A 12,383-nucleotide genomic window follows, 5' to 3' on the forward strand; every position below is an offset into this window, starting at 1 on the left:
ACATCCTCTTTAACACTTGTTATTTTTGTTTTTTCATTTCATGATGAAGTCTTTTTTAATACACAAAAGTTTTTAATTTTGATGAGGTCTCATTTATCTATTATTTGTTTTGCTGTTTATGCTTTTGGTATAGGGTCTAAGAACCTATTGCCTAACAAGTACCTGAAGATATTTCCCTACATTCTCTTTTAGGAGTTTTATAGTCCTGTTTCTTCTATTAGGTCTTGATCCATTTTGACCGATTTTAGAAGATGGTGTGTGTTAGGGTTCCCTCTTCATTCTTCTGCATATGGATATCCAGTTCACTCAACACCATTTGTTGAAGAGACTATTCTTTCCCAATTGGGTGGACTTGGCACTCTTGTCAAGAGTGTAGATGTCAGGGTCTATTTTTAAATTTTTTCTTTATTAGAGAAGTTGTGGGTTCTCTAGAACAATCATGCATAAACTACAGGATCCCAAATACAACCCTTCCACCACCACCTTGTATTGGTATGGAACAACTGTTATAATAAATTGTAGTGCATATTTATAATTGTACTATAAATTAAAATCCATGGTTTGACTTAGGGTACACTGTGTTGTGTAGTTCTGTGGATTTTTTTTTTAACTTTTATTCTGTTACCATATACATAATTTAACATTCTCCCTTTTAATCATATTCAGAGGTATATATTTCAGGGCTATTAATTATGTCCACAATGTTGTGCTACCATCACCACCATCCATTAACAAAACATTTTCATCATTGCAAATAGGAACCCTGCACATTTTAAGCCTTCCCATTGCTTATCCCCACTCCATCCCATGGTAACCTATATTCTAGATTCTTACTCTATGAATTTACTTAATCTAATTGTTTCAAATCAGTGATATCATGCAATATTGTGCTTTTGCGTCTGCTTCTTTCACTCAGCATGATGTCTTCCCAGGTATATCTATGTTGTTGCATGCATCAGAACTTCATTGCTTTTTATGGCTGAATAATATTCCATTGTATGTATATACCACATTTTATTTATCCACTAATCAGTTGCTGGATACTTGGGTTGCTTCCATCTTTTGACAATTGTGAATAATGCTACTATGAACATTGGTGTGAAATATCTTGTCAAGTCCCTGACTTCAGTTCTTTTTGAATATATACCTAGTAGTAGGATTCCTGGGTTGTAGTTAGTTCTGTAGCTAGCTTTCTGAGGAACCGTCAAACTGTCTTCCATAGCAGCTGCACCATTTTAGATTGTCACCAATAATTAATGAGTGCTTTAGTGTTCCTATTGCTCTGCATCCTCGCCAACACATTATTTTCTGTTTTTTGTTTTTTTAAAGCAGCGATTTTAATGTGTGTGAAATGGTATCTCATTATGGTTTTGATTTACATTTCCCTGATGGCTGATGGTGTTGAACATATTTTCATGTGCTTCCCAACCATTTATATCCTCTCTGGAGAGATGTCTATTCAAGCCATGTGCCCATTTTTTAAACTGGGGTTTTTGTCTTTTTGTTGTTAAGTTGAAGGATTGCTTTATATGTTTTTAATATTAATCCTTCATTGGGTATGTTGTTACCAAATATTTTTTCCCATTGGGTAGGTTGTCTTTTTATTTGCATATTAAAGTCCTTTGGTGAACAAACGTTCCCCATTTTGATGAACAAACGTTCCCCATTTTGATGAGGTCCCACTTATCTATTTTTTTCTTTTGTTGCTTGTGCTTTGGTATAAAGTCTAAGGAACCATTGCTTAACACAAGGTCCTCAAGATGTTTCCCTATATTTTCTGCTAGGAGTTTGATAGTTATAGCTCTTATATTTTGGCCTTTGATCCATTTTGAATTGATTTTAGTATATTGTTAGAGGTTTGCAATAATTAACAAGCTGTAGCTCAGTTCTCCCTGATATGCACTGGGGAAAGGCAAGCCCCCTCCCCTGTTAGCCTTTGTGTCTGATGGCACAGCACTTCCCCAAAAGGATCTTTTGCACCATTACTTTGCTGCATTGCTTATTAGCACTAGGAGCTTTGTTGTGGATTTTTCAGGATTTTCTATTTTATAGAATCACAACATCTGCAAACAGGGAAAGTTTTCCTTCTTAGTTTCACAAGTGATGCCTTTATTTTTTTTTCTTGCCTATTTGTTCTGACAAGAACTTCCATTACAATGTTGATTAACAGTGGTATCCAGGTTTGAGTCTTTTGTTGACCTCAGAAAATTATGTTTTTAAGCTAACCCATTCCTGTGCATGTAAATCAATTTTATGTAGGACCTTTAGGTTAGATTCAGTAAAGGGCCATTGATTAGATTGTGGAACCCAGGATGGGTTCTAATCCTTTTACTGGAATCCTTTATAAATGGAGTGGAGAGCAAAGAAAGAGAACCACCATTTTACACTGCCCTGTGAGACTGGATTCCAGGATTGCCTGCAGGCACAGAAAGACAGAGAAACCCCCAGAGGCCAAGCAGCTGAAGATGAAGCAATGAGGAGAGCGGAGAGATGAGCCCTAGGCCTGATGTGCACAGCTGAGTTCAGGGAGAAATTGAGCCTGAAGAAGGCAGGGAAGAGGCTGCCATTTTACCTTGCCATGTTACTGCCAGCAACTGACCTTGATGTCTTGATATGGACATTTTCACAGTCTCAAAACTGTAAGATTTTACCCTAATAAATTTCCATTAAAGAGCCAACTCATTTCTGGTATTTTGCATTGGCAGCCCTTAGTAAACTAAAATAAGTGGTGATAGTGGACATCCTTGTCTTGTTTCTAATCTTTAAGGAAAGCTTTCAGTCTTTCACCGTTAAAAAGGGTGTTAGCTGTCCACTTTTCATATGTGCTCTCTATAATATTGAGCAAGTTTCCTTCTACTCCTAGTGTTCTAAGTGTTTTTATCAAGAAAGGGTCCTATGCCTTGTCTGCATCAATTGAGATGATCATGTGCTATTTTTCCTTCATTCTGTTAATTTAGTATATTACATTAATTGCTAGTCTTATGTTGAACTAACCTTGCATACCAGGGATAAATCCCTCTTGATCATGGTGTTTAATTCTTTTAATATGCTGTTCTACTTGGTTTGCTAGTATTTTGTTGAGCATTTTTACATCTATATTCATAAGAGATATTGTTCTGTAGTTTTCTCTTCTCGTGGTCTCTTTATCTGGCTCCAGTATGACAGTGATAAGTTAGGGAGCACTCTGTTTTCTTCAGTTTTTTGGAAGAGTTTGAGCAGAATTGGAGTTACGTATTCTTGGAATGTTTGGTTGCATTCCCCTGTGAAACCATCTGGTCCCGGGCTTTTCTTTGGGGTTTTTGTATCAACTCAATTTCTTTACTAGTAATAATTTATTGAGATCCTCCATTTCTTCTTCAGTCAATGGAGGGTGGTTTGTTTCTAAGAATGTTTTACTGATCTTTTCAAAGAATCAACTTTTGACTTAGTTGATTTCATTTATCTCCAATCTAATATTTGTTATTTCCTTCCTTCTGCTTGCTTTGGGTTTTGTTTGCTCTTCTTTACCTAGTTCTTCAAGTTTTAAGGTTAGATTTTATTTGAAGTCTTTCTTCATTTTTAATTTAAACATTTAAAGCTATAACTTTTCCTCTCAGCACTGCCTTTGTTGCAGCTTATAAGTTTAGGTATGTTGTATTTTCATTTTCACTTGACTTAAGATATTTCCTAAATTTATTTCTAATTTCCTCTTTAACCCACTGGCTGTTTAAGAGTATGTTGTTTAATTTCCAAGAATTTGTGAATTTTCCACTTCTCCCTCTGTTATTGATTTCCAGTTTAAGTCCATTGTGGTCGAAAAATATACTTCAGTATTTTTTAATTTATTGAGACTTATTTTGTGACTCAATGTGTGATCTACCCAGGAGAATTATTCATCTACATTCAAGAAGTTTGTGTATTCTGTTTTTGTTGGGTGCGGTGTTCTTTATCTGTTAGGTCTAGCTGGCTTAGTGTGACATTCAAGTCCTTTACTTACTTATTGATCTTCTGTTTAAATGTTCTTTCCATTAAAGAAGAGTGGTGTGATAGTCTCCTAATATTAATGTAGAATCATCAATTTCTCCCTTCAAATCTGTCAGTATTTTCTTCACATATTTTGTTGCTCCTCTATTAAGTGCATATATATTTACAATAATTACATCTTCCAGCTACTTGTCCCCTTTTTCAGTATGTAATAACCACATTTGTCCCTTATAACTGTTTTTGACTTAAAGTATATCTTTTTCCAGTATTAGAGTAGATACCCTGGCTCTCTTTTGGTTAATACTTGCTTGGTATATTTTTTCCATCCTTTCATCCTCAATCTACTTGTATCTCTGACTTTAAGGTGTGTTCCTTGCAGACAGCATATGGTTGGATCATGTGTTTTTATCCATTTTTCCATTCTCTGACTTTTGACTGGAGAGTTTAACCCATTTACATTTAAAGTCACTACTGGTAACAAAAGACTTTCTTCTGCCATTCTGCTATTTAGACTTTGCAAGTCTGGTATCTTTTTATGATGTTAGCTTTGGGGTTTTTGTACATGGCCTTTATCATATTGAGGAAGTTTCCTTCTATTTCTACTATTCTAAGTATTTTTATCAAGAAGTGGTGCTGGATTTTGTCACATACCTTTTCTGTATCAATAGTGTTCTCCCTTTGTTTTGTTAATGCAATTGATTGCATTAATTGGTTTTCTTATGTTGAACCACCCTTATATATGTAGAATAAAACTCACTAGTTCATAGTGCATACTTCTTTTAATGTGCTGTTGGATTCAGTTTGCTAGTATTTTATTGAGGATTTTTACGTCTCTATTCAAATATTGGTCTGCAGTTTTGTTTTCTTATGGATCTTTATTTAGCTTTCATGTGCAGTGATGTTGGTCTCAATGAGTTAAGGAGTATTCCCTCCTTTTCAATGTTTTGAAAAAATTTGAACAGAATTGGGGTTAATTCTTCTTGGAATGTTTGCTGGCATTCACATGTGAAGCCAATGTGAATTTATCTGTTTCCTCTTGGATGAGTTTTGGTAGTTGTGCCTTTCAAGTTATTGTCCCATTTCATCTAAGTTGTTAAAATTATGTGAGGAGAATTATTTATAAAATTACATTTTAACCTTTTAACGTCTATGAAATCAGAAGTGCTACCTCTTGTTTTTATTTATTGGTAATTTGTGTCATTATTTTCCTTGGTTAATCTGGCTAGGTTGTATCAATTTTGTTAAATTTTCTCCCAAGAAGCAGCTTTTGATTTCAATTATTTTCTGCATTATTTTTGTTTTAAATTTTATGGATTTATGCTCTTATTTCTATTTCTTTATTCTTGTTTGTTTTCGGTTTAATTTACTCTTTTTTCTAATTTTTAAAGTGGAAGCTTAAATTATTTACTAGAAATCTTTCTTTATATTAAAAATTTCCCTTTAAGAAACTTCGTTTGCCTCCCACAAATATTTTCATGGTTTTTTTTTTTATTGTCATTAGGTTCAAAATATTGTCTAACTTTCCTTGAAACTTCCTCTTTGACTCAAAGATTATTTAGTAGTATGTTGTTTAATTTCCAAATATTTGGAGGGGGTAGGAGTTTCCAGGTATATTTCTGTTATTTCTAGCATAATTCCACTATGTTCAGAGAATACAGTTTGATGAATTTTAATTCTTTAAAATTCAGTAAGGTTTTGTAACCCAAAATGTGGTTTATCTTGGTGACTGTTCCATGGGCACTTGTAAAGCTTTCGTATACTACCTCATCCCTGACGGCATTCAGGTCAGCCTCAACTCACTAGGAGTTTTATAGAAGACAGAATTACTTTTGACTTCATCCTGCAGGCCAAGATGAATTCTGAACAATCACTAATACATTCAGTTATATCTGAATTAATACTTCAAGTGAAGTGGAAAGAAAGTTAAGGATAAAGTGACCCAGCTTTCTAAAGTAGACTCTGATATGCTCAGCTTTTGGGTCCTGGACACTGTGAGGTGTGGTTGAGATCAATATTGCAGATTGGCTTCATCCTGCTGCTTGGAGTTAGGTTCATAATTGCCTTAATTAAATGATATAGGAGGCGAATTGAGTGGATTTGGTCCCATCTCCTGTTGGTCAGATTAATCATAACTGTCAGTGGGGTGGTATACATATGGAAAACTTGAGCAGAAGCCAAAACGATGTAGAAGCTAGGGGTGGCTTTTTTGAGAGACAATTTTCATGATTTGCTTATGTTTCTGCATATCTTGGGAGGGGAGGCACTCTGATTTTTGTTCTGGACTGTCTTCTTTCAAATATATTTGTGTAGCAAATAACCTTGAAAGACAGAGATACCATTTCTGTCTGGTACAAATTTGTTTGCAGCTTATTGTAAAAGATTTGGATTCTATAAGCTCTGGGTTCATCAGTTGTAATGCAAACGCACTGCATGTACAACTTCCACATGGGCCCTTCTGCCTTGCTCCTGTGGGATCTGGAGCTCAAGGAGAACCAAACCAAGCATGAAGATCCCATTACTTTCTGTGCTATAAAAAGTCCTTTGTCTCTGACGCAGGAGTCTCATGTCTTCTGGCAGCATCCATAAAACTCTTGAAGTCTTCACTTGTCAGCTTGCAAGTAGAGTTAAATCCTAGACTCCCCACAGTTCTTGACATTAGTAGGTTTTCTGGCCTTACATATTATATACATTCCAGCATTTCCACTTCCTTCAGCCTCTTTATTTCTTCCACTCCCATTGACAAGACAACTCAAATATTGCTATATCACTGAGTATTGGCTAATGCTTTTTCTAAGTTTCTAAAAGCCACCCTAGTAGTGAGTGTATCCCATAACCTGGAGCAAATTCTCCCGTTGTCAATGAATTTGGCTCATATAGTCTTTCATCCAAGCCTTTTTCAAGAAACCTTAGAATCTAATCTTAGGGATACAACCCTGGCTTTTGCCAGTACATTCTAGCCTAGTCTTGCAACCATTTGGGTATATAGTCTGTTTTCTCCCTTATCAGACCCAGCACTTCCTTAGCCGGATTGTTCTGGGATTTCACTCTGGTTATTTGTCTGGCATTCACGAGAGGTAGTGAGATGCAGCTCCTCATGGAGTCCTCTACTGTAGCAGCAAGTTCTTTCCAGAAAAGGGTAGGCCATTTTGCACATTCAATGATTAAGGTGGTCTACAAAGCCAGCATCTCTGCTGTAACTGTCTACATGTCCCCATCTCATGTTTTAGAATCCATGGTTTTAATAACCAGGATCCCTGATATTAGCATAGCAAGGCTGCTTTGACTAAGCATTCAAACTCTCTGAAGCTCTGTGAATATAGTAATTAAATCCTGCCTGCTATTTAGCCGTGTCTACTCTTCCATTGCAGGAGATATGGGCCTCTTTGTACATTACCCAAGAGTGTCTAACTCTAATATTTACTCAATTTCTAATACTCAGACTGCCATTATCTCTAAGCAGGTTGGCAGGCCACAAAACTACCCTCACTTTTGACACTAATTGTAAGCTCAGAGGGTCTCCCAGACCACCCTCTGGCTCAATAAATCCATTAGAAGGACACACAAAACTCTCTGAAAGCTGTTGTACTTGCAGTTACAGATTATTACAATGAAAGGATATTGACTGAAATCAGCCAAGAGAAGAGATCCATGGGACAGAGTCCAGGAGAGTTCCAAATGCAGAGCTTCCAATTGTCCTATGCCACTGGAATAATGGAGAGTGATAACTCCTCTCACTAACCGAGTGCGACAATATGCATAGAATATTGGCAGTCAGAGAAGCTCATGCTCACATGGCTGACCTTTCTATCTAGTCTCTCCAGAGGTTGAGCTGATACTGTGCCACCCATGGGCCCCACCATAAATCACCTTGTTAGACTGCCTGGCCTGGCCAAGCCTCCAGGTAAGCAAAGACACTTTTATCAGGCAGGACATTCAAAGGCATAGAAATTACCTCCCAGGACCCAGGTAAAGGCCAGACTTCTCTTTGGGCAAGGTTAAATTCTTTACTACACACCAGCCAGGTCACTGTCTTTGTAGTCTTTGTTCTCCCAGTATCTTTTAAATGCCTAAATCAGCACACTTGCCACAGCTTTTCCCTATGCTAGTCCATTTTCTCAGGATGCTATCAGTGAAATCTTTAGCAATTGAGATATCACCTTATGCCAAGGACTATAAGGATTATCTGTGCCTCACCTGTGATTTGAGATGATTTTTCCTTTGCCCACCAGGCGGTAAATGAATCAGTCCCAAATTCCCTGATATAAAATAATTAGAATAAGCAAAATCATAAAGTCAGACTCTAGAATATAAATTACCAGGCAATGGGGTGGGGGTAGGGAATAAGAAATTAAGGCTTAAATTGTACAGAGTTTCCATTTGGGATGATGGAATAGTGTTGGTAATGAATAGCGGTGATGGTAGCACAACATTGTGAACCTAATTAACAGTACCAAATTATGTATTTGAAGGTAATTAAAAGGGGAAATTTTAGGTTGTTTATATGTTATAAGAATAAAATCTAAAATAAAAAGAAATCCATGGAACTGAACAACACACACAGTGAACCCTAAGTTAAACCATATAGCTAATAGCATAATTATAAAAATGTGCTCTCATCAGTTGTAACAAATGTTCCACACGAATGCAAGGTGTTAATAATAGGATGAGATGGGAATCCTGTATTTTATACATGATTATTCTATAAACCTACAACTTCTCTAATTAAAAAAAAATGAATGGAAAAAACCTACTAAGTAGGATAAAGTAGCACTGGAAAAGATATCACTGATCAGAATCATACAGCCATACTTAATTTATATCCTGCAATACTTTTCCATAAATCACATTATATATCTTTATTACATCATACTCTTCCTTATGTAATCTGCAGTCCCAAGTAATCTGAAGAACATAGCCAAAGTTCCAGTATTAATTTTTTTATGACTGATTCTTATTCATATATTCTCCCCTTTAAAAACAACTGATTTAGAGTATTGAAATGTCATCATAATGTCCCTAAAGCAGATAAATGCTGGTAAACCCTCTACTGCCATACTAATATAAACCAGGAAAATAGATTTACCAGAGCACAATAATTGCTACTTTGAAGAGAAAATAGAGAAAAACATATGTATTTGAAGAAATTTGCATGCCTCCATGAGATAACTTCAAAGCACTTGCAAAATAATCAAACAGCATTTTCAAATTAATGGTAAAAATAGAGTCATTAAATGTTGAGAGCTACAAAACAAAATTATAAAGATACAAACCTTAGTGAAGTGATATTAATCAAAGTAGCAGAGCAGACCAGTAATAACATGTTTTGTTATACTTGCCACATTACGAACTGGTGGTTATATTAGCCTCTGGTTTGTGTAGCTCATCATCCTAGGCTTAAATTAAATATTCTTTTTTTTTTTAAGATTATTTATTTCTCCCCACCCCCTTGTTGTTTGCACTAGCTGTGTCTGTTCCTCTTCCTTGGTTCTTTAAGAGGCACAAGGAACTGAACCTGGGACCTCCAATGTGGGAAGGAGGCACCTAATCACTTGAGCCACCTCCACTCCCTGCTTTGTTGTGTCTCTTATGTTTTTCTTCTTGTGTCTCTTGTTGTGTCATCTTGTTGCATCAGTTCACTGTGCCTGCCTGTCTGGTCAGATTGCTGTCTTTGTCTTACTTTAGGAGACACTGGGAACCTCTGTTCCCTACTTTGTTGTGTCTCTTATTATGTATTTTCTTCTTGTGTCTCTTATTGCATCACCTTGCTGTACCTTCTTGTCACACCAGCTCATGGTCTTCTTTAGAAGGCACTGGGAACTGAACCAGGGACCTCACATGTGGTAGACATGAGCTCAATTGCTTTAGCCATATTCACTTCCCTAAATATTCCTTTTTAAAATAAAGATGAATCAGTAATTTTGAGCTATATTTTGTAGCTTATGTCTTTTATAATCTAAATTGAATGATAGTACTTCTTTTATATTGAATATTAAATTACTCTTTGAATTAATTTATTAACCCTCACTTAGATTTTGTAGAGTCAATTTTATTGTAAAAGTTAATATGGAAAGGCAAAGAAACTATAATAGGTAAAACGATTTTGAAAAAGAATAATAAAGTTGGAAGAATGAGTGCCCAGTTTTAAGCCATACTATATGGACACAATAAGACACTGTAGTATTGGAAAAGGATTAGAAATATAAATCAGTGGAAGATAATAGAGAATCTAGAACTACACCTGCACAAGTATGGGTAACTGATTTGTACAAAGGAGGAAAAGCAATGCAATGGAAAAAGGATGTCGTTTCAGCAGCAATGTTGGAACAACTGGACATTCAGAGGCAAAGAAAATGAACCCCAACTTAAACCTCACACTAGTATATTAAATTAACTCAAAATGGATTATGATATTGAATGTAAAAGTCAAGACTATAATACTTTTCTAAGAAAACATGGGAGAAAATTTCATGCCTTAATGTAGATGAGGAATTCTTAGACTCGACACCAAAATCACAATTGTGTAGAAAGGTTTTCCTATTTTCATTAACCTCAGGAGGATTTTTTATTTCATATCTTCTATTCTGATTGACTAAACAAATTTGAACTCAAAGTTTTAGCGTATAAGTCAAACATCATGATTTTGCTATAGGGAAAAATGTGTTTTGCTCAGATGCTCCATGTTTCCAAATTCATTCTATTCCGTTCTCTTTAGAAATGTTTGGTTTCCAGAGAGCCCATGTAGATGACTGTCAACTGTCCTGATTTCTGGACAGATTCTACTGCAGGTTTCATCTTCTGTTATCCATGGTTCCTCTCCTTGTGCCACCTTGGAGAACGTATTTGGTTTGCTAGCCTTCTCCCATGGATAGCAGGTTGCGAGAGCTCTCCAACATGAAGTCCTGGTACAGGTTCTAAGCAGGGACCAGAAGTTGCTCCTCCTCCCAGGTGAACGCCGTAGCCACATCTTCAGTGTCAGCAGTTCCTGGGCCTTGATCGTTTTCTTCTGTGGTCAGGAAATAGCGAGTAACATGAATTCTTCTTTTGTCTCTTCTGCATCGGTCATGAGTTCTGATGGTTAGAAATCTTGGTGGTCAATTAAACTTGTCGCTAGAGATAATGTCTTTGAAGTGATGGAACAACCTGCTACTTCCTTGACTTGATCATGGGAGCCGGAACCTGTGGGACTGATGTGATTTTTTCCAGATGCCACGGCAACATCCTTAGCCCATTACTTTCCTGAACCTTTTAATTCTCACTTTAAAAATAATAATAATATTAGAGGGGGAAAAATCCCTATGATAGCAAACTAAAAAGCCCCTCCTCCTTTTTTCTTCCTTTCAGTTGAGAAGAAAGTGGATACACTGATTATAAATGAAACAGTATCTAATAGATTTGAAGAATTCAAGTCTTTTTTCCCTCATCTAAGGAAAGCAGGCAAAATTTATCCTGATATAGTCATTGGCAAAGGGAAAACAGGAGGTAAGAAAACTTGGAATTGGAAAATGTAATACAGCTATTTTTATATTGGGGGATATGCCTTGAAGTTTAAATATGCCTTGAAGTTTAGAAATATTCCTCTAATATGACTCACTTTGAAATATAAACCACTTACCTATCTGGCATTTATGTGGACTAGAAATCAGTAGACTGTCTGCCAGAAAGTAATAGTTCAATAAATATTTGGTGATTTGAATTCAAGTTTAATATAGATGCTTTGAAAATAAGTCAGTATAAATCAAACATATTAAGCATTTACTAAGTGATTTTCAACTCTTTTTCTCCCTTGGTTTGATAAATCTATTCCTATCTGATTATCACCTGTTTCCTTGGTCACCAAAAGCCAAGGCTACCATAGCTCTACAGAAGAGGTGATATATGAGATGTCTTGAAGATTGAGTTAAAGTTTGCAGGTTTACAAGAGGAAAAAAACGTTTTAGCTAGAAGGGTTATATTAGACCAAGTCTTCAGAGTGCCTGCCATTCCCACAAACCTCATTTCTTCTAATGGGTGAATCACTCGAGGCAGGGCACTGGCAGACTACCTGCAGGCTGCCTGTTTTTAACTACACTGTTTTGGAACCTAGCCAGACATTTAATATTGTCTATAGCTGGTTTCATGCTACAATGGCAGAGATGCATTGTTGCAAGAGAGATGACATTATCTTCAAAACTTAATACTTTCTGACCCTTTACAGAAAGGTTTGGTAACCCCTACTATTGGCAATTCCTTGGAAATTAGTAGCTTTGTTCTATATCACATGCCTCTGGCATATTAACCAAGCTCATAGTTTGGGGTGGAGGTGCCAAATAACATTGTTTAACATCTATTGAAATCTTGCTATTTTCCACACAAATGTTTTCTTTCATCATCTTATTACCGCATAAAAATTCATGGAAGTAGAGCCTATTATTATCTCTATT

The 12,383-nt window shown here is 36.1% G+C and overlaps 1 protein-coding gene across 2 annotated transcripts in view; it reads left to right on the forward strand.

Annotated features, from left to right (window-relative positions):
- The window catches only part of MGAT4D (MGAT4 family member D), an 80,619-nt gene that overhangs the window by 20,695 nt on the left and 47,541 nt on the right, over positions 1-12,383 (forward strand). For both annotated transcript variants that reach the window (XM_058288918.2, XM_058288784.2), the window contains exon 3: positions 11,305-11,442. In XM_058288918.2, coding sequence (XP_058144901.1) covers positions 11,305-11,442 — 138 coding nt within the window. The remainder of the gene's footprint in view (positions 1-11,304; positions 11,443-12,383) is intronic.

Source organism: Dasypus novemcinctus, chromosome 1, assembly GCF_030445035.2.
Source record: "Dasypus novemcinctus isolate mDasNov1 chromosome 1, mDasNov1.1.hap2, whole genome shotgun sequence".
Lineage (NCBI taxonomy): Eukaryota > Metazoa > Chordata > Mammalia > Cingulata > Dasypodidae > Dasypus > Dasypus novemcinctus.